This window comes from Tenebrio molitor, chromosome 4, assembly GCF_963966145.1.
Source record: "Tenebrio molitor chromosome 4, icTenMoli1.1, whole genome shotgun sequence".
Taxonomy (NCBI): domain Eukaryota; kingdom Metazoa; phylum Arthropoda; class Insecta; order Coleoptera; family Tenebrionidae; genus Tenebrio; species Tenebrio molitor.
The window spans coordinates 26,707,402-26,730,853 of NC_091049.1; the positions used below are offsets into that span (position 1 = coordinate 26,707,402).

At 40.9% G+C, this 23,452-nt stretch overlaps 1 protein-coding gene and 1 long non-coding RNA gene across 2 annotated transcripts; both read left to right on the top strand.

The window, feature by feature from the left end:
* Positions 1-2,397: 2,397 nt before the first annotated feature.
* Positions 2,398-5,235, top strand: LOC138129338 (uncharacterized). Its single transcript, XR_011159198.1, has 5 exons — positions 2,398-2,657; positions 2,718-3,690; positions 3,786-3,878; positions 3,925-4,984; positions 5,042-5,235. It is a non-coding gene; the product is annotated as an uncharacterized lncRNA (long non-coding RNA).
* A 34-nt stretch (positions 5,236-5,269) lies between these two features.
* Positions 5,270-6,386, top strand: LOC138129337 (odorant receptor 30a-like). The gene is made up of 5 exons (XM_069045624.1): positions 5,270-5,609; positions 5,664-5,763; positions 5,814-5,903; positions 5,953-6,108; positions 6,158-6,386. Exons 1-5 carry the CDS (start codon positions 5,446-5,448, stop codon positions 6,206-6,208), a joined length of 561 nt encoding a protein of 186 aa, XP_068901725.1. The 5' UTR covers positions 5,270-5,445; the 3' UTR covers positions 6,209-6,386.
* Positions 6,387-23,452: the final 17,066 nt, after the last annotated feature.

The window sequence follows — 23,452 nt, forward strand, 5'->3', positions numbered from 1 at the left end:
GTCAGATGCTAATCGATGTGGTAGCTAGAGCAATCTAGATTCTCTTCAACAACCTCAATTGAAATATTTGCAGAGTAGTTGCAGTTTTGTCACTTTGACGAAATGTTCGTGGTACGATTGGGACAAGAGAAACAAGACGGTTTTACATATTTTCATGACGAATTGCTTAAAACCATTTGAGATCACTTTTGCTGGAATAGTTTTAGATTACAAATTGGCAATTACTGTAAGAAACTATTTACAAGCAAATCTGCAATAATTTGTGCAATTTATGTTTTTGCAGATGTTTCGCACAGCTTGTAGTTACGCTCTAGTTTTTTACAACTTACAAAAAAACGCTTGATCTGGGAAGATCGAGTTATTAATTAAAAATTAAGTGTTCAATTTCTAGGTTAATCATTGTTACAATTTATTGCATAGTTTTTTTTAGATTAAATGTATTCTCACTATAGCATCATAAATGAAGGTTAACACACCTTGCTTATTACAACAAATGTTTTATTTTGCCCTACGGGCTTACCGATTCCTTATTAAGTTATTAGCTTATTAAATTTTCGCCTATTGCGATGTGACAATCAAAAGGGATCATGAAGCGAAAAATAAATACAATCAGAGCAAGTGCCTAAATTGCAAGGAGTAATTGTAGCAAATAAAAGCTTCCTGAACGGAACCCCTGAGTTGTTCTTCTTTAGCAATAGAGCTTCTGCAGACAACATTTTTAATATGGCCCCAAAGAAAGAAATGCAGGGATTTACTCGTAAATCGGGGGACCGCGCAGGCCAGTGTCGTGGACCGCCACGATCTATCCATTGGTGAGGATATTGTTGATCCAAAATTACTCGAAGTTGTCGACTGTGTGTGATGGTGCACCATCGTGTTGAAAGCAGTTACCGCACAAAAAAGAAGTGGAATGTCTTCAAGCAAATTTGGAAGTTCTGCGTTCAAAAATTCTGCGTAAATGTCTCCCGTTAACTGTGCAGGAATTTGAAAAGGTTTTATTTAAAGAGGGAAGTCCACAAATTTGTATAAAACCGTTCTTGAAATGCTCTTGAAAATAGAGCATGTGGATTTTCTTCCTCCTAGATATCCTTGTCTGCCGAAAATTGATTCATCAGAATTCCCGTCTGGCAAATGCTGCACATGCGTGTAATGGTATGGATGTCGCCGTTCAGTCTTCATCACTTGAAATACAGAAGTTTTCGAAATATTCAATTCCTGAGCAACTTCTCTAAAGGTTTCGATACCTTCTTCAAAGGCATCTAAAATAGTCTGTTCGTTCTCAACAGTGCGTACAGTCCTGGGAGCACCACCAATCTCCTTTCTATTCGGTAAAATTTGACTTGTCTCGACTGTTCGATCGATAACACCAAGGATCGTTTTGTGATCAGAATGATTCTAATCCGCTACAGAATACATGATGAAAGAGCACGACGGCGGTACTAAAGCGATTTGAAGGGATTGAATGAAATTTTGACACTGATGTTTCTCAAAAGTTACATAGTCGGTCAAGAAGCACACCTGGATGGCGTAAAACGCTTTGATTGGTCGAATTAAAATGTTTTTTTCTTGATTACCGTTTAAGCTAGAAAACGTTTCCTTTGGGATAATTTTTATTTATCTTTTTTGGAGAATTCTCCTTTTTTCTGTGGAGAGCGAGTTCTGGGACACATGAACGTAACTAAACAAAAAATAATAATTTCAAAAATAAGCTTTTTCATTCCTATCCCCCACCCCTCTCCTTCTCCATCCTTTCCCTTCTCTTTCATCCATCCTATCTCCCTTCAGTCTTTATTCGTATTTCTCCCTCTCTCTCTCTCATTTCGCTACATGCTTCCAATACCTTCTCTCTCCTCGTTCTCACATCTGAATCTCGCCTTCACTTTTCTTTCTTTTTCTCTCCTCAGGTACTCCGGAATTTCCTCTGTCATACATTTCCCTCCTGTACCTTGATTCTTTGATTTTCTCCCTTCTTTGTTGCTTGTTCGTGTCTTTATCCCTTTCACTCAGCTCCCAATTCATCCATCTTTCTTCTGCTTTCAATCTTTCCACTTCTTCACTGGCATACCCGTTCTTCTCTCTTTCTTCTCCGTGTTCTTTTTCTTTTCTTTTCAGCATTCCGTCAGTCTCCTGCACTCTTCCCTTCCATCCATTTTGTATTTAAACTTTGCCGCTTTCTTGTGTAAGTTTGAATTCTTGCGATTTCGACACCAAAGAAGAAAGATCTTTTAAAAAATTCACGATCCTTTAAAATTATTTAGCAGCGTGTTGGAAATTTGGGACACCGTTAGAATAAATTTAGATCTTCCAGCGGGCAATTTTCTAAGAAGAAACAATTGTTGGCAACCACATAATTAAAATACCAATAAATATTAGATTTCATTATAAGTATTTTATATTTATCCTCCATAATTTCAGCAATAAACTGTTTCCGATGTCCCCAATTAGGTCATCAAATACATTTGGAAAAAATATAATTGCAGGGTTCGATTCGAATTATTACCTGAATGATAATTTTTCCTAATACGTTTGAGGACATTCTACGTGTGGTCAGTTGATTGGTTATTTTTATGACAACTGTACTAGCAAGAATTTCTTGTCTCCGTCTTGCCAACAATTAGTTGCCATTATGGACTATGACCATCACAACCTCCTCAACTGTAAGTTTACCGATAAATTTGCAATTCCATCTGGATAATTTTCCTGTGGACATGTTCCAGACGACTACTTGTACCTACTCCGGGTGTTGGGCAGCGACATTTATCTTTCAAAATGTGTCAAATTCATCCTGAAGCTGACATTCACCTTCCACATGGCACTCCTAGTCGTCCAACTGTACTTCTTTCTTCTGGCACCAAGCACAACACTCTTAATCAATTACGGACCACCCGTCCTGCAAATGTGTTACGTAATACTTGTCCAGAAACATCACAACCTCTTCCTGAAGTTTTCATTTTAGGCTGATTTCATCATCTTGAATCTTTTGTGGAGAAGTCAGTTGGTGCAAGAAATCATGAGCGCCATCGACCTGTGGGAGATCGATTCCGCCGGTGAAGAAACCAAACGAAGAATCATAAGAGAATCCAGACGAATAAATGTGTTTGTGACGATCAACGTGATTCTGGTGATGACATGGGCTACTAGTCATGTTGTTTGCTATGATTCCTCGGAGACGGTTTTTGTTCGGCATACTCTTCACTTGTTGTTTCCACGACTGACCACGTTTCTTGTTGTTCTTTTCAACCTGACGACTTATGTGGCAGGTGTTGCGGCGATGGCGTATCCATTTCAGATGATTTATGTGACACAACATGTGACATTTCAAATGTATATGTGTAAAATACTGATCGAAGAGTTGAGCAGTTGCAAAACTCTCGAAGAAAAGTTGATTTATGATGAAGATTATCAAGATTTGACCAAATTAAGACTCAAATCTTTAATCAAAAGACATTCTGATTTTATCCGGTAACTCTTGAGATTGTGTTTCTTCAATGTTTGTTTCTGTTTTTGTTATTAAAAACACCACGCAGCAATTTCTTCCACTTTTTGAACTGTTCTTGATGCATCCTCTAATTAATATTGTTCTGTTACAGATGGAGAGACAATACGTTGTTGATCATAAAAAATCTTATGATCCCATTTATTTTGGCCGCCATCGGCATCACTACAAGTATTGCTCTTTCCTTGTTACAGGTGAGAACCTTCCTTTCTAAATATATTGTTCTTTTCAATCGACTCTTTCTGCTACCCATTTTCTCTCACGTTTTTTGATGATGTCTGTTTTGCAGGATGTGATATCGTGGCGTAGTTATCTGTTGCTGGTTTGTGTCTTGTTGGCCATCACAAGTTTGATATCAGCTGGACATCATTTAGAAGACGAGGTGAAACACTCTGCAATGTTTGGTTTGATATTGAATGATTTTTCAGTCAGAGAAAATGTTGATGAGTTTTTCTATCCCAAAATGGTACACTTGGAATATCAAAAACCGGAAGCTTTTGTTGACAATTTTGACCAACACAACTAGACCCATCAGCTTAAAGTTCACCGACGGCTTGATTGTTAACAATACTTTGTTTGTTTTCGTGAGTATCATTTGGTGATGATCTTATAGATTAGATATTTGTTTTAATTTGCAGATTGGCAAAATACTCTATTCGATTGTTTCGTTCTTCTGGAGTACAAAAAAAGGGAAACACTAACTCAGTTTTTAAAAATCTTCTTTAACGATAACTATTCTATTAACTATGAGAAATTATCTACCATCTCTTCTATCTTTTTATAGCTCTATCTTAAACTACATATAGGAAGTTAAAATGTTATCGCACAATAGAAAATCTAAATTATATTAAACACGAAGCACTTGTTTGTGAAAAATTGCAACAACTTGATTTCGAAAATGTTTCAAAATCTCCACTCACTGATCAGATACAAGTTTTTCAAAAACGTGAATTATAAAAGAAAAACTCACTCTTTCGAAAACACATTTAAAGAAAATAAAAAATGTACTTACAAACAATACAGAACAGAAAACCGACCTTGGAATGTAAATTCTTTGTTAAAAGTTACATCATAACAATAAACAGCAGTTATGGAAGTTCTCTTCGTTTTGAGCAAATATCACGTCAACTTCCATAATGTACCGCTATAAAATATTATAACTATTATAAATGTTTTGTTGAGATATCAGCATGAATAGTTAAACAATGTCCTAACTATCTAACTAATTAAACCTTTTAGCTGACCCCATTTAGCAAAAACCTACAAACTAATATTGTTTCATTCTGTCGATGTGCTTCACTTAACACAAACCTACAAGAAACATGGAAAATTTTCCCAAAGTTATCGTCACATTGTTACAGTTTCACGGATTATGGCCGAAACAAGAGTTTGCAACAGTTTCTCAGGCTGTTAAAGTCTTGGTGTTCTATTGCTTCAGCGGTTGGATTTTCAGCGGGACGATGCTGTACTTACTGTCCACATACGTGGGTAAGTTCGTCACCCAAATCTCTTCTTTCTTGGGAAAAAAACAACCCATCTTTATAGAAACGACAAACTCAGTTTGCATTAACTGCGCTGTCGTGTTCGTCGAAGGAATCTATTTCGTCTACTCGTTCTCTCTCTTTTTGGCAAACCTGAACGACATTGTCCATCTGACGAAGAAGTTGCAATCGTTCGAGGAATTCGGCGAACCTCGAGACTTGGCAAGCTTCAAGAATCGACAGAACAAGCTGATGAAGTTCTTGTACGTCAACCGCGTGGGCAGACTGCTAGGTTACTCTGCTTGGAGTTACTTGGAAGAACCCACTTGCAGGGGAACCAGTTTTGACCAGTACAGACGAGAGACCTGTGGTGTTCTGGTACCGATATGGGTTCCCTTCAGCTTGGACAATCCCTTTGAGAAGAATGTTGTTTTGGTGGCGCAGACCTTTCACATTGTCCTTTCTCTGATGTGCGCCATCACGGCAACGTGCTTCATCATTGCTTGCATCGATCTTATCACGCTAAAAATGCAGCATCTGAACGAAAATCTAGAAAGCGTGAAGGAGCTACCACAGCAGCAAAAGAAAGAGAAGCTCGTCTGGTGTGTCAACTATCACGTTCACATTATCGGGTGAGTGATTGGTAACCATCAAGAAGTATTTTTGTTAAGTTGGTATCACCACAGATTGACAGAGGAATACAACAACATCTTCAGTAACATAAACGCGGTACATTTTACTTTGTCGGCAGTGGTAATGGTGCTGTTGATTCATCAGGTTCTTCATGTAAGTACCCAAAAATCAGAAAGTGGTTTTTTAATTAGATTAGTTATTAGGAAATGGTACTGAAACAAGCGGTACAGCTGTGTGGGTGGTTCTTCATAATAGGTCTGTCGTGCCACGCTGGACAAAAGCTGATAAACGAGGTACGCAAAAATAGTACTGACAGGACTATCATTAGGAAGTACTTTTCAGAGCTTTTCCGTGTCGCAGACACTCTACTTTTTAGACTGGTACGAGTACGAGTCCCAGTTGAAGTACTACATCAAAATCATAATGGTTCGTTCTCAGAAGGAGTTGTCGATAACAGCAGGAATTCTCAATCAATACTCCTATCAATTCTTTCACCGTGTACGTACCAAAATCTTCTAACCACGAGTTCCAACAGGTGCAGTTTTAGATTTTACAAGGAGCGTACACATACATGACGGTTTTGGCCCGTTACAAATAATTCACTGGTGTTAAATTAATTAATTAAAAATTGTCAAACTGCATAAAATAACCACAAAGAAACCAACAATAAATGAACGTACCGCTTTTCTTTTTCTTCTGTTTCTGTCGATTCAATAGAGAGAAAGCGAAGAAGGAAATCGTAACGTCACCTCAAAAGGGTAAAAATTGGACTCTAAAATAACAACTATTTTTGCGTTAAAATTTGATTAATAGTGTCAGTTGTTTGACGTTTATTAGCTAAAGATAGCAGAGATACAAAATATCTGACACTGTCAAAGTCATAGCATTTACCATAGCCCAAAAGTTTTATTGCTTTGCACCGAGCGCACCATTTTTGAAATTTGCAATAGTAGATTACATCATTAAGAATAGAAGTGAGTCTTTTTGTGCCAAGCCCAGAGATTGAAAACCGAGACGAAGTCGAGATCGGCAACTGGGCGGAGCACAAAAAGATTTTTTGACAATGACTTGTCATTTCTTTATTTGCTTGAAAAACTGTTTTCCTATTTAAAAATCTGATCACTTGTGTAATTTTTGTTCAGCATTATAGTGAATAAATTGTTCCGAGAAAATGTTGTTTCATTTTTGGTACGAACAACCTACGTTAAAGGAATTGTCACAAAGGTGACTCGGTGGCCGCATGGCTGTCGGAGAAAGTACTCCGAGGTCGCGGTCCCGATGCTAGTGAGTTCGAATCTCACCGAAGGGGGAGGAGTTTTTCCAAGGGAGAAACCTCCGCCGGGCCATGGATGTGTGTGTATGTCTCCTCGGGGCTGACGGTAGGGTGGTGGAAGGAAGAATCAACACTCTTTCGGCCACCACCGCGAGGTCAGCACGGGTTCGAGTCCCGTCGGGAAAAGGCGCCCATGGGTGTATAAGTGTTGTGTATGTCTGTGAATATGAGGTGGAATAGGCGTGGGTGGCCGGGAAAAGTGCCCCGGAGCCCCGTCGCACCACCTGAAGGAAGGATAGGATAGGCAAAGGAATTGGAAGTGAAAAACGGCCGACCGAAAAAGGTACCGTAAAAGCCGTATGGCAAAAAACGGGAATGGCATATATAAAAAAAAAAACGGAATTGTTACAAATTAATTGCAGATCCTTTGATTGTCATTTTTAAGCATGAATAAGCGACCGTCAATTAAATTTGTAGAAGTGGCTATTGGCAGAGATCTTGTTTGAGACAAAAATACATACTTATATTGAAAAGGTTCTGTTATTTCTTTGCCCTGCTAAATATATTTATTTGAGCAAAATGTTGACGAGACTGTAAAGATCTTCGAAAAAATCGATTTTTATCGGCAGAGTACAAATTATTTTCTTTCTTCGTCAAACTATCGCAGCTTGTATTTCTGTACCGTTTGTGAGTTTGCTGGGTGGTTTTCACGTGCTCTGCGAACCACACAAGGAAATCCTCGGAACGAAGGGAAGATATCGGGTGTGTCAAAAAGAACGGACAGGAGTTTTAATAGCATGGCATAGCATAACATAGACCCCGATTTTGTACCAAAAACTGTGCTGCAGCTTTCAGTATAAAAAAACTCTCACAATGTGAAAATGAAAATGGCAGCAACACAATAGTTATTTAACTTGTTATTTAGATTTCAATTAACGAAAAAACCTGAAATTGCTTGTGATAAATTCCTGGAAAAATTCATACTAAATGCATTACGTGTTGTTATCACTGATTAAACTAAAATTAGTAAATCAATCACATACACGCAAAGCCTAACAACATAACCTCTTTTGTTTCGAATTTTGTTGATCCATTTCCCCGTTGGGCTAATTTTATAGAAGTTATTGTTTCAGAATTTTAACAGTTGATGCAGCTAGATAATGCTAGGTGTGTACAGTTTACGTTAATATAACCTCATCATTTTTTACTCTTGTCATGTTTTTGTCATTTTGATTTACATACAATTTAGATTAAAAAATTGATTTGCGGCATAATAAGGGGTAGGCAGCAGGTGAAAGCGATGATTTAATTACACTCACTGCAATTAACTCAAAAAGTGATAAAAAAATTGAAATTTCGGTTCCGCGACTGTTTTTTATGACCATGGAAAAAAATCAGATTCAACACGCATGAGCAAATGTGCATTTAATCACTTGTCTTGTTGGGACCCTCGCCTACGGCTCGGACGCCCACCTTCCGTACGCGTGATTAAATACACCACTTTGCTTACTTGTATTGAAAATATGTAGATATTTTCCCTACACGGCATATTTTTAATCTCGGACATCGCCTCGATAAAAAATCCCATGCCTAATAACACATTTTAGGAAACTGTTTACCTGGGGTCAGTTCGCTGATTCGTTTTATATCAATGGCACTGTGCTGTTGGAATGTGCTTTCAAAGTAAAACTTAACATTGCCATTATGGATTACCAGCATCACAACCTTCTAAATTATTTTGATTAGTAATTAATTATGAATTAATCTAATGGAGAATTAGTGGGTTACCTTGAGAATTCTGAATTAAATCACCCCAATTAATTATTCGTAACTATTTCGTAATAAAAGAAATATTAGCATTGTAGTTTTACATAGATCAATAATTTCCAAAATGAGGCAGTAGAAATGGAGAACGCTGGAAAGAAGTTTACGTTAATACACTAGGGAGCGCCTTTGTTAAACCGCTTGTATTTTATTGAAAATTACTCAAGTAACTTCTTTTAACGGTTAGTTTTTTGAAGTAACCGATGTATTCATCAGAGATTACTAATTTTCAGAGTCCGACGATCCTTTTGGGATGTTGAGAAAAGTATTCATCGACTTTGGCTACCACAAGTTTTCAAAGATTTTAAACGCTTCTATGAGCTTAGCTTTTTGCTGTCTAATGTTGCTCTGTTTCCACTATTTAATAGAGAATTTCAACAAAGATTTGGTTATAAGATATTCACCGTCATTGATTGTTTCCATCTACGTAAGTAAGAACCATTAATCCGCTTGATTGCATTTTTCTGTTTGTACAATTATTGCCACTACAGATGACGATAACGATGTTTATCTCCATGGTTCTCGAAAAAAGGGTTCGTTATTTAGTCACCGAACAAAAACGTCTGTTTTGGTCCATCGACAGCGCCGGCCCTCAAACACGTCTTTTGATATTGAAGAATGCTTCACAAATTAATCGCTTCACCTATCTTATTTACGGAATTTCAGCCGCTTGGAGCATTGTGATGTTACCAGTTTTTGGCAGTCACAGAGAATGGTTGCTCGTTGAATACGTTTTTGACCGATATTTCGGCTCGAGTTCGAATATTTTATACCATATAACATTATCTTTATCACCTTTCTTTATTTACACAACAGTTCGTCACTGTGGCAGCTTGTTGTACATCATATTGCAGTTGTACTTGCAAATGTTTTTGATCAATCAACGCCTTTTGCAAATTTGCGATGACAAGACCGTTCTTGAGAAACTGACGTTTGAACAACGTGTCCGACACGAGAACGAAACATTCAAAAAGTTATGTTTTTGTATCGACCATCATGTTGTAATAACAAGGTAGACTGACAACACAAATTCTAGATATGTGTGTCTTTGCAAGAATTGTGTTTGTAGATTGACAAAAGAACTAGTGGAAACGGTGAGATCTGTGATGGCAATTTTTTTGCTTCTAGGTGTCCTAAGTAGCATCTCTGCCATGTACTCCATGTCTTATGTGCGTTTCATTTAGTTAGAAAACTAGACAACAGATCAGGATGATCGTTAATGTTTCAGATTTATGCGGACGCGAGCAACATTTTGAAGCTTCGATTATGTTTTGCGACTCTCTGTAACGTTGTTGTTGTTGCCACTTTTTCTTACGCTGGTCAAATCTTAATCGATGAAGTTGTGACCAAAAGTTGGCCAGTGACAGCTCCGGGCTCCCAGGGGGTTTTTCGGGGCAGAGGGCGTGGGTTCGGATTTTTAAAAAATGGGCGCCAGGCAGCTATTGTCTTGAGCTGGTTGTTGCTTGTCCAGCTGCCGGGACAAGTGCTCAGATCTTACTCGTCGAAGGTAAGTAAAAGCAAACGCTTTCTGATCGTTAAACAAATTTTGGTTTATTCGGTTACTGCAAAATTATCCACAGAACAGTATTTGGTGGTTCGGTACTGGTTCACACGAATGCGATAATGGTTCGCTTGTAACTACTAGATGAAAATTGAAAGATGCGGAACCAGTACTTTTTGGTGGCCTTAATATCTACTTTGGTCGTAACCAGAAAAGCTTTTCTTTCACATGTGACCGAATCTTAAACTAAACATGATATTCTTCGACGAAATAAAAGATGTTTTGATTCCTGATGAGGAACCTCCCGAACTTAGACTTCCTTCTGATCGAGCTAATTATTAAATGTAAACTTAATGAAACCCAAGGTCAAGATTGGGGTGTCACCTTGACAAAAAATTAAAATTGATCCTGATAGGAAAGTTTAAATCGGTGAAGTTCCGAAACGTTAAATTTGACTGAAATTTCTTTAAGTTGACACTGGAGATTGAATGAAAAGGTTCTTACAAAAAAATTCTAAACATTTGCAAAGTTTCAAAAAAATTTAGTGAACATACAAAAATTATGAAAGCGAGAAGCGAGAAATTCGAGGCGTTCCTAAATTTTGCAATGCCGCGGTAAAAAAATATGGCGACTTAGCTTTATGACTGGTCTGTTGTCTCCTCGAATAGCGTCCTTTTGACTTGCGGTGTGACCTTGGCGATACGGTGCTCAAAATAAACGATCGCCTCTGCGAACGATGTTCTCCAAAATGGTCGCCTCTGCGAACGATCTGGCTACGAATCGCCCTGCGAACGATCTGGCTACGAATCGCCCTGCGAACGATCTGGCTACGAATCGCCCTGCGAACGATCTGGCTACGAATCGCCCTGCGAACGATCTGGCTACGAATCGCCCTGCGAACGATCTGGCTGCGAATCGCCCTGCGAACGATCTGGCTGCGAATCGCCCTGCGAACGATCTGGCTACGAATCGCCCTGCGAACGACCCCTTTCAGCGAAAAAGGGGGTTCTTGGCGCTAAATCGAAGTCCTTCCGGCACTCCTTTACTCAAAAATTTTCGGTACTCTAAAGTTGCGATACGGTACTGGATCAATTCATCCAAACGGGATTGACTCTAAACTGGATCGAACCACCCCTAATACATGGTCTTAGTGAAATGAATTCAAAATTGAACGATAATTACCTCTATAGTGCGAGGGGTCACTCGACCACGAACTCTAAAAGGCGCTTCGCTGGCGTCGCTTCGACGGCTCTCGACGAAGTGTCCGACTTCCGCATTTTTAATCTCGGTACCGCAGTCCCATAAATCGCGAAAATCGTCACGCGCGCGATTCTCGACCTTATTCAGTTGTGCTATAAGGCGGGCTGCGCTTGCGTGGTACTGCGCAATCAAAAATGTGCATTTCCGGTGGTACTACACGTGCGCGTGTCATGACAGGTGGACCGTCATGGCGTCGGTTTGTTTACCTCGAAATTATACCGAGCGGGAGAATTCAGATTTTGGACGGTATTGTGTCGGTAAGTCGTGCACGTCTATCCTGATGTTAATTGCCGTAACTCGCAGGTCAAAAAAAGGACAGGAAGAAAGATGGGGTTGAAAAGAAGGAGATGACTTTCCGGCAAGTTACTAAAGAGGAAAAGGGACCCAACATTGCCGTACGGTCACCTATCGCTGAGAAGAGAAGAAGAGAAAGTGAAGAGAAAGAGAAAGTGAAAGTGGGGTTCTGAAAGATAGGTTGCAGCTCGCCAACCTAGAGGCGTGAGGCCACCTCAGCCTGACATTTGCGGGGGTAACATGTGTTCTTCCAGCCCCCCCGTGGTGGCTGGCACAAATGACTCTAAATTGAAACTTTCCGCTTCCGGAATGAGCGACGTAAAAAACTTGAAGGCAGGGTGGGCGCGTCGCGTTGCCAAATGCCGTGCGTTAACTGCTAGTTCCGGGTCTTCGAACTGCGATCTATTAGCCCCGCGAGCATAAGTAGGACCTCGTGGCCTCCTACTCCGGCCAATCGCCATTGTGGCGTTTCGTAACGCTACACTACCCCCCTCCTCAAAAAGAAAAAGGAAAAGGTAACTCAGTTGCCTTTTACTTTTTACAAAAAAACGAAGATGAAGTCTTCACAAAAAAAAACGTCAAAATTTGATCACTGGAAAAGTTTTGGTTTCGCCACGAAAATGGCTTGTCGATATCTGCGCGTATCAAACGATTGAAAACTGAATCTCAATGTCAATTAGTACTTGAGTACTGCGGTATGATGTAAGTCAAGTCCGGTTAAATGTCATAATTTGGGGTTCTTAAATAAACTTTTCCTGAACAAACTCCACGGTAAAATTTTACTGTCGTCAACATTCCAAAGGAGGACAAAAGAATTAATCGAAAAATTGAACGGTACGAAAAAGTGAAATGCAAAGCTCGCTACGGTTCTTCGGCTTCTGCCAGAGATCCTCTGAATTCTTTCAAATCTTTCATGTGCCAAACACCTAGATCTGCGCGGTTCTCATCTTCGAGAGCGTACGCGAGTTTCGATAGTTTTCTCGTTATCGTGCACAGCACGTAGCGTGGCGCTAATTTTTGCGCAAAGTCTTTCGCAGCGCTGGAAAGTACTTTGTTGCGTTTCCAAACTTTGTCGCCTACAAAAAATTCAGCGTCGCGCTTCCGAAGATTGTACGAGCGTTCGTTGCGTTCGTGCGCTTTGTGAAGGTGCTGGGTTACATCCTGCAAGATGGTCTTGAGGTGTTCTAAATTTTTCGCGTGATCTTCGCGATCAGCTGTCGTCAAGGTTTCCGGATTTTCCGCTACTTTGCCGTAAAATTCACCGGTACAGGGTACTACCCTACCAAAATTGAGAAATGCTGGACTGAATCCGGTTACTTCGTTGACCGCTGTGCGAATCGCGTACCCGATCTTTGCCACCTCGGCATCCCACTTTTTGTGAGCGCCTTTGACGTAACTTCGTATGGCAGTGCCAACTGTGCGGTTGTATCGCTCCACAGGGTTGCTCTGAGGGTGATACTTGGCTGTGAACCAGATCTTTTGAACTTTGTAGTTCTCGCAAGTCTTTACAAATTCGTTTCCGACAAACTGCTTGCCGTTGTCGACCAAAATGAATTGCGGTACACCATACACAAGAAAAATTCCGTTCTCGATACATTCTGTAACTTTTGAGCTCGTAGCTTTTCGTAACGGAAATAGTACAACGTACTTCGTGAACCAATCTACGATCACTAAGAGATACGAATATCCTTTCGTGGACGTCGGTAATGGACCAATCAAATCAACGGAAATCATTTGCCACGGAAACTGAACCTTTTTTTCTTTTCCCATAAGCCCTGCGCGAGCGGTGTTCGGTGCTTTTTGCTCATTGCAAACCTTGCAGTTTCGAACGTAACGAATGACGGAACGACGCATTTTCGGCCAAAAGTGATTGATGGATAACCTTGAAAGTGTCTTGTAGTACCCGAAATGAGCTGATGTCGGTGCATCATGACATGATTCTAAAATTTTTGTTCTTTGATTTCGCGGTACTAAAAGCTTCCACTCCGGGACGTTGCCGGGTAGTACAATTTTGTTCGGTACGAATCGATACACGAAACCGTTCTCGACTTTCCATGATGGATTTCTTTGAGGATTGGCGATTATGTTGTCGCGAAGTCGCGTGTACGACTCGTCCAAATCATTCAAGTTCACGCCGAGAAAGCTGTCAATGTCTACCGCAGCAATTTCTGCAGGTAGTCTCGATAGTGCGTCCGGTACTACATTGAGCTTGCCCTTACGATGGACCAAATCGAATGAAAATTGATTGAGCTTGACACTCCATCGCGCTAACTTGCCTGCTGGGTCCTTCATTCGGTTTAACCAGAGCAATGAATAATGGTCCGTCACGATCGTGAAATGGGTGCCCTCAACGTAAGGTCTGAACTTTTCCAACGCGAACAAAACGGCTAAACATTCTCGTTCCGTAACGCTATAATTTCGCTCGGCTTTTGTTAGCGAACGGCTGGCGTACGCGATCACTCTCTCATCTCCGTCTAAATCTTGCGTTAAAACTGCTCCTAGACCGGTGTTTGAAGCGTCAGTTTGGATCACGAAAGGTTTCGAGAAATCAGGACTTGACAATACGGGTGCTGAAACAAGTGCATCCTTGATTTTCTGAAAAGCTTCCTGAGCTTCAGGAGTCCACTCCGTTTTCTGTCGCTTTCGCTTTCCGGTAAGTAACGCGTTTATCGGGGACATGAGGGTCGAAAAATGAGGGATGAAACGCCTATACCAAGAACACATGCCTACGAAACGTTTGATTTCGGTACTAGTCTTCGGGACTGGATAGCTCACCATGGCCGCTACTTTGTCTGGATCGGTACCTAGACCATGTTCATCGACAGTGAAACCCAAATATTTCAAACTTGAGCGGAAAAGTTGACACTTTTTCGCATTCACGGTGAGTTTCGCGTCTCGAAGACGTCGTATCACCTCCCTCAAAACTTGTACGTGTTTCTCGAATGTCGGGGCGATAATGATTAGATCGTCCAGGTAAACAAAGACGTGAGGTTCTAGTTCAGGTCCGAAAATTCTGTCCATGAGACACTGCTGCCTCTGGGCTGCGTTTGTCAGTCCGAACGGTAATACGTTAAAATGAAAAAGACCTCTGCCGGGAATCGCAAAAGCTGTCTTCGGTCTAGACTCTGAATCTAACGGGATTTGCCAAAAAGCGTTCTTGAGATCGATCGAACTGATGTACTTTGCTCCTCGCAACATACTGAGAATCCTGTCGACACGCGGTAATGGGTAACTGTCACGTTTTGTCACGGCATTGAGCCTGCGACCGTCAAAGCAAAGTCGGTATTCACCGGAAGATTTCTTTACTAACAAAATTGGAGAAGACCACGGACTGTCAGAAGGCGATATGACATTGTTCTCGAGCATGCGGTCAATTTCTTTGTTGACTTCCGCAAGCATGTACGGAGACCACCAATACGGACGTTGTTTGATCGGCAATGCTTCTCCCGTGTCGATTGTGACTGTCATTTTGTGTGTCCTCCCTAACTTTCCGTCGTTGCTCAACAAATCTAAATTTTTCCGGATGATCTCGGTGATCTCATGCCGATCCGCGCCACACTCCGTCACCGCGTCACATTCTGGTACTCTTACGATATCCGACGCAACTTCAATTTTGTGACCCGCGAAATCTATCTTGAGTCCGAATAATCTACAAAAGTCGCACCCTAATATGACGCTATGCTGAAGATCTGGCACGTAGTAGACACGAATTCGCCGTCTCGACGAGTCTAACACTGCTTCTAGTTCGATAGCTTTGGTTACCGGATGTTGTTTTCCGTCGGCAGTTCTGATGGTTTTTAGCCGAGATGGGAAAGTTTTTCCACCTGCGCGAAAATGAATTAAATCGGCTCCTTTTCCACCAACTATAGTGCAATTCGAACCGGAATCCACGAGTCCTTCAGTTTCCTTATTGTTTAGACGCAGTCTGATAAATGGCCTATTGTCATTGGTTTTGCTGACGAAAATGGAAGCGGAATTTGCCCGAGAAGGCTTGCAAAACTCTTTGACTTCGTCTAACCAAGCGTTCCACTGGGTGTCCGTACGTTTCGCGATGATCGATGCGTTTACATCGGCCTTGGGATGTTTTAGGAACGTAGCACGGCCGCAAGTCTGCCGCGTCCCTACTGCGCGTTTCCCGACGGATTACACTTTTTGCAGGTCGCCAAGGTGACGTCTGGCTCCCCACAACGGTAGCAAAACTGCTTTCTTTTCAGTCGACAGTTCATGAACGAATGATTCGGCTGTTGACAATTCCAGCACTTGAACGACCTGGAGGACGAACTCGCGGGTTCACTCCGTCTGGCTGAATTGCCTGAGGGTTCCTTCACGACGATGGCGCGTGGACTCGCTTTCGCGGGTTCGCTCGCCCGAACATATGCCAACTCTGGCTCCAACACGCAAGATGACTTGGGTGCAGCGCGATGTTTCTGCCGCAAAGCCGATAACTCCTCCACTTTTTTGCACAACTTAATCAACTCCGGTACGGTGACAACTTCGGTGATGCTAAGCTGGTTAAGGTAACATGGAAGCAAATTCCTCCGAATCGTCTTTACCTTGGTTATCTCCGCCGGTGGTCGACTAAGTCTAGCAAAAAGCGTCTCCATAACCGCAACGTAAATGGTTATCGACTCGCTTTTGCCCTGAAGCCTGCCCTTGATTTCGTCCCACAACAATTCATCGAAATCCGGTGGAAGAAATTCCTGTTTCAACAACTGAACCACTTCGTCCCAATCGCTCAATCTGCTCCGAACAGAACGATACCAAATCAGCGCTTTGCCGCTAAAGAGATCAATGGCCGCGTTAAAAAGGTCCCTGTTGGTTGCGTTTCGCGCTACCGACAGTTCCTCTACCCGTTCCAAGAACTGGTTCACCGTCATTCCATTTTCCTCCCCGTTGAAAGATACGCCCCAGGTGTGAATTGGCACTAGTTTCGGTTCCGGAGATCTCGCGTGAGGGTGCACGTAAATGGGAGTAGTCGCGACGACTGGTGGCGCTTCCACCGTAACCGGGCTCGCTTCTGCTGCCTTGTCGTGAAGATCAGCTTCGAGCAACAAACATGTCGCGTACGCCTCATTTCTATACTCCGCATCTCGCTCGCGTCTCATTCGCCGAATGCGAAATGAAAGGTGCGTTAGACGGGTCTTCAACCGTTTGAAGATCATGTCTTCCGCCGTTCCTTCAAACTCTGTCAAAATCGTGCGTATGCTCTCAAGGGTGTCCTCAATGGCCTGGACCTCGGTGTCGTGATCATACTCTGCGTCATGAAGTGACAGAAAGTATTCGTCCGGTCGACCTAGTTCTTTGGACAGAGCTCTCGCTAACAGTTTCCTCTTATCGTCCTGGTTTCGGCTAGTCGTGATGCCGCGTATACGCAATTCATACGTCAGCTCGTCAGCTAGTAAATGCTTGACCTTGAATTGTTCGTCCATTTTGACGAAGACTCACCGCGATTCCACGGGTCGGTAACGCAATAAAAACGCCGGTCAAAACACTACCAAAAAACAGCGCGCAACACGATAGTCGATTCCGAGAAAAGGTTTTTGTCGTCGAGGGTACAAGATAAGACCGCTACTCAAACAATGAATTCGCCGCTAAATTTCCGCTTCTCATTAACACACAATCAAAAAATTCAACTTTCAATAAACCTTTACCAACTCCCTTTGCTCCGATTGAAAAAAGTGACTGAGCCTCAATGAAGATGAACGATAAACGAAAATTTGTGGTTGCTCCAAAAAATCGAGCCCCACGTTCTGGGCGTCAAAATTTGTGTGACCAAAAGTTGGCCAGTGACAGCTCCGGGCTCCCAGGGGGTTTTTCGGGGCAGAGGGCGTGGGTTCGGATTTTTAAAAAATGGGCGCCAGGCAGCTATTGTCTTGAGCTGGTTGTTGCTTGTCCAGCTGCCGGGACAAGTGCTCAGATCTTACTCGTCGAAGGTAAGTAAAAGCAAACGCTTTCTGATCGTTAAACAAATTTTGGTTTATTCGGTTACTGCAAAATTATCCACAGAACAGTATTTGGTGGTTCGGTACTGGTTCACACGAATGCGATAATGGTTCGCTTGTAACTACTAGATGAAAATTGAAAGATGCGGAACCAGTACTTTTTGGTGGCCTTAATATCTACTTTGGTCGTAACCAGAAAAGCTTTTCTTTCACATGTGACCGAATCTTAAACTAAACATGATATTCTTCGACGAAATAAAAGATGTTTTGATTCCTGATGAGGAACCTCCCGAACTTAGACTTCCTTCTGATCGAGCTAATTATTAAATGTAAACTTAATGAAACCCAAGGTCAAGATTGGGGTGTCACCTTGACAAAAAATTAAAATTGATCCTGATAGGAAAGTTTAAATCGGTGAAGTTCCGAAACGTTAAATTTGACTGAAATTTCTTTAAGTTGACACTGGAGATTGAATGAAAAGGTTCTTACAAAAAAATTCTAAACATTTGCAAAGTTTCAAAAAAATTTAGTGAACATACAAAAATTATGAAAGCGAGAAGCGAGAAATTCGAGGCGTTCCTAAATTTTGCAATGCCGCGGTAAAAAAATATGGCGACTTAGCTTTATGACTGGTCTGTTGTCTCCTCGAATAGCGTCCTTTTGACTTGCGGTGTGACCTTGGCGATACGGTGCTCAAAATAAACGATCGCCTCTGCGAACGATGTTCTCCAAAATGGTCGCCTCGGCGAACGATCTGGCTACGAATCGCCCTGCGAACGATCTGGCTACGAATCGCCCTGCGAACGATCTGGCTACGAATCGCCCTGCGAACGATCTGGCTACGAATCGCCCTGCGAACGATCTGGCTACGAATCGCCCTGCGAACGATCTGGCTGCGAATCGCCCTGCGAACGATCTGGCTGCGAATCGCCCTGCGAACGATCTGGCTACGAATCGCCCTGCGAACGACCCCTTTCAGCGAAAAAGGGGGTTCTTGGCGCTAAATCGAAGTCCTTCCGGCACTCCTTTACTCAAAAATTTTCGGTACTCTAAAGTTGCGATACGGTACTGGATCAATTCATCCAAACGGGATTGACTCTAAACTGGATCGAACCACCCCTAATACATGGTCTTAGTGAAATGAATTCAAAATTGAACGATAATTACCTCTATAGTGCGAGGGGTCACTCGACCACGAACTCTAAAAGGCGCTTCGCTGGCGTCGCTTCGACGGCTCTCGACGAAGTGTCCGACTTCCGCATTTTTAATCTCGGTACCGCAGTCCCATAAATCGCGAAAATCGTCACGCGCGCGATTCTCGACCTTATTCAGTTGTGCTATAAGGCGGGCTGCGCTTGCGTGGTACTGCGCAATCAAAAATGTGCATTTCCGGTGGTACTACACGTGCGCGTGTCATGACAGGTGGACCGTCATGGCGTCGGTTTGTTTACCTCGAAATTATACCGAGCGGGAGAATTCAGATTTTGGACGGTATTGTGTCGGTAAGTCGTGCACGTCTATCCTGATGTTAATTGCCGTAACTCGCAGGTCAAAAAAAGGACAGGAAGAAAGATGGGGTTGAAAAGAAGGAGATGACTTTCCGGCAAGTTACTAAAGAGGAAAAGGGACCCAACATTGCCGTACGGTCACCTATCGCTGAGAAGAGAAGAAGAGAAAGTGAAGAGAAAGAGAAAGTGAAAGTGGGGTTCTGAAAGATAGGTTGCAGCTCGCCAACCTAGAGGCGTGAGGCCACCTCAGCCTGACATTTGCGGGGGTAACATGTGTTCTTCCAGCCCCCCCGTGGTGGCTGGCACAAATGACTCTAAATTGAAACTTTCCGCTTCCGGAATGAGCGACGTAAAAAACTTGAAGGCAGGGTGGGCGCGTCGCGTTGCCAAATGCCGTGCGTTAACTGCTAGTTCCGGGTCTTCGAACTGCGATCTATTAGCCCCGCGAGCATAAGTAGGACCTCGTGGCCTCCTACTCCGGCCAATCGCCATTGTGGCGTTTCGTAACGCTACAAAGTATCTAGAAAATAGAACTTCTCTTTATCAACATTAACTGAAATATTTTCAGAGTAGTTGTAATTTTGACACTTTGATGAAATGTGCCTGGTACAACTGGAATAAGAGAAACAAGACGGTTTTACATATTTTCATGACGAATTGTTTAAAACCATTTGCGATCACTTTTGCTGGAATAGTTTTAGACTACAAAATGGCAATTACTGTAAGAAAATATTTACAAGCAAAAATGCGATAATTTGTATAAGTAATTTATGTTTTTACAGGTGTTTCGTACAGCTTGTACTTACGCTCTGGTTTTCTACAACTTACAAAAAGCCGTTTTATCTTGAAGGTGGTGCTTTAAAAATTCTTTGAATAGTTTTATCATGGTTTCATATCAAAGCACTTAAGCAAAATTATAACATGTCTTTTCACCATTTTCTCTAGGTATACATTCACTGCCAAGGCGATGAATTTTGAAGTGACACAAAGGGCACAACGGGCACAACGCATTACGAACGAGCGACTTGTCTAATTGATAGTGAAACAGAGATTATTTTATTTAATTTTAAGAGTAGAAATTTACAACCATTATAAATCAATTATTTAAGTATACCTACATAAGAAAAAAAAAACGAAAACACTGATATTTGTATTAATGAAATTTGTTAAAACCTTTCAAGTCCTAGTACTTTGGTTGCCCAAGACACTCAATACAATATGTTGTTTTCTTCTTTCTTTGTTATTCCCATTCGTAACTTTCCTTATGTTGAGGCTATACCGTGAGATCATTTAAATTTATGATTAATCTAAGCTATATAGTAGGCGCAGGAAAATTTATATGTGAAAAAATTCCAAAGCTAACTAGATGACAATCATTTTGTTCCACACTGTATTAGGTGTACAGTCGGCTTTTGTATTAGTGAGTCACTTCTAATTACCAACACGTCAATTTCCTTTGAAGGTTGTTTCTTTTATCGGCAAAGAAACATTGAAGTGGTATTGAAACCAGCACAGAACACATTTTGAATTGTCCTTTGTTTGTTTGTTTATTGATCAACAAAGATCAAACTAAAAAATCTTCTTTCAAAAGTGAAAGATTGAAGTTGATGGTTCGTTGGTAGAATCGTTCGCTAAAATTAGTCCAGATCTAGTGATAGGACAAGATAAGTACATATTGAAAGTTAGAAGGTAAATAAAAGAATTATGAGGATAAGAACAATAAATTTGGTTTGTTGATTCAAGATATGAAAAGATCGTGGGGGGGCGCTCTTTAAAGCCTTGGCTATTTCCCAATTTTATTTTCAATCATTCTAAGTTGGGCGAAAGCTTTGAAGAATTGTCAAATTTCAGGTGACCTTTCATCAATCGTTACTACTTTCTTCTATAGTTAATACAATATCGAGAATAACTTGTTTCAGTTGATGGAACTGAAGAGAAAAATATTTAGTTACGAGCCTGACCTCTCTGGTAATCTTTTTCGATTTGGATTTGGGACAAGTTATTATCGCAACTTTGCAGATGACCATTTGAGGAGCAAACGTTATTTGAATCACTTGTTTGGCTTACTCGCCGAAAGAAAACTAAACGATAATGACGTTTCGGCGGAACTTCAGAAAATGATCGTCGCCGGTACAAAAACCTCAAGTTACGCTTTGTGTTTCACAATTCTGATACTGGCGATGTATCCTGAAGAATGTGCAGAAACAACTTGACTTTCCGTTTTGAGACAGCGCGGAAATCCCAGAGAATACCATTATTGATAATAATCAGTATCGCAACCTTTTAAATTCTTCCAATTAGTAAGTAAACTTATGGACAATTAGAAAATGACCTTGGGAATGCTCAATTTTAGTCACATAATCATTGTAGTGAGAGAACCATTTGATAGCTAAATAGGGCGTTTAAAATGCAGCACCGAATCCGGCTCGAAGGACGAGAAAATGTCCCTGGATTTCTGCCAGAAAAACGGTTTCATTGTTTATGCTGAAATTCTATTGATACTGCGTAGCTGTAATAATAACAATACTATACTATCGTCCAGGATATAAATTTGCTAAATTAGAAAATTACCTCAATTCATTCTTACTTATTCATGATAAAGGAAGAAAAATTATGTTCCTTTATTAATGTACCATCATCATTGTCGTTCTACACAGATCAATAACTACCAAACAGGACCATTTTGAGACAGTAGAAAAGTATGCATTTATACACGAAGGAGTTCTCTTGTTAAATTGGAAAAACCAACGAAGCAACTTGTTTCAGTGGTTTCTTTAATACAAATTAGTTGTCCTTGTAAGTCCTAAATATCAGAATCTGACATTCTTTTCGCTACCTAGTAAAAAAATGTACTTTTTCAGACCACGGAAAAATCGTTAATCTAGACAAGGTTGTATTTTATTGAATCAAAAAGATGACTCAAGTAAATTCTTTTAACGGTTAGTTTTTTGAAGTAACTGATTTATTCAACAAAGATTACTAATTTTCAGAGTCTGACGATCCTTTTCGGGTGTTGAAAAAAGTATGTATCGACTTTGGCTACCACAAAATTACAAAATTGATCAATGCTGGTATGGCTTTAACCAGTTGTGTCGGTATGTCGCTCGGTTTTCACTTTACGATAAAGAATTTTAACAAAGATTTGATCATAAGATATGCACCGTCAATGATCGTTTTTGTCTATGTAAGTCAAAGATTTAATTTGCTTCACTTCAATCTTGCATTTTTACGACTGCGCCCGCAGATAATAACGTCGATGATTATTTCCATGCCCGTCGAAAATAAGATTTTTCATTTACTCGGCGAACAGAAACGTCTCTTTTGGTCCATCAACGGCGCTGGTTCTCAAGCTCGACTCATCATTTTGAAGAAAGCGTCAAGAATCAACTGTTACACGTATATTATTTACACAGTTTCAGCCCTTTGGAGCATTGCTATGTTACCAGTTTTTGGCAGCCACAGAGAATGGTTAATGATTGAAGACGTTTGTGATCAATATTTAGGGTCAAGCTCAAAAATGATTTCTCAAATAATTATTTATTGTACACCTTTCTTTATTTATTCATCATTTCGTCACTGTGGTACCTTGTTGTATAACATGTTACAGTTATGCTTGCAAATTTTTTTGATCAATGAACATATTTTACAAATTTCTGATGACAAGACCCTTCCGGAGAAATTATCATTAGAAAAACGTCTCCACCATCAAAACCAAATATTCAAGAAGTTACGTTTTTGCATCCAACATCATGTCGTAGTAACAAGGTAGAGTGCCAATACGATTTGTAAACATGTCTTATAAAGAATTATATTTAAAGAGTGAAAAAAGAAATGCTCCAACTGGTGAGGTCTGTCATTGCAATATTTTTGCTTCTAGGTTGCTTAAGTAGCATCTCCGGATTGTACTGCATGTTTTATGTGCGTTTCTTTTAATTACAAACTAGACAAGAGATCAGGACAATTGTCAATGTTTCAGATTTTTGCTGACGCGAGCAACATTTTGAAGGTTCGCTTATGTTTGGCGATTATCTTTAACGTTGTTGTTGTTGCCACTTTCTGTCACGCTGGTCAGATGCTAATCGACGCGGTAGCTAGAACAATCTAGATTCTCTTCAACAACCTCAATTGAAATATTTCCAGAGTAGTTGCAGTTTTGACACTTTGACGAAATGTTCGTGGTACGATTGGGACAAAAGAAACAAGACGGTTTTACATATTTTCATGACGAATTGCTTAAAAC

Coding starts and splice junctions, on each gene's coding strand:
- LOC138129337 (XM_069045624.1), top strand. CDS start 5,446: ATGTGCGCCATCACGGCAACGTGCTTCATCATTGCTTGCATCGATCTT. Junction 5,610..5,663: donor TATCACGTTCACATTATCGG/GTGAGTGATTGG, acceptor GTATCACCACAG/ATTGACAGAGGAATACAACA. Junction 5,904..5,952: donor GACAAAAGCTGATAAACGAG/GTACGCAAAAAT, acceptor AGTACTTTTCAG/AGCTTTTCCGTGTCGCAGAC.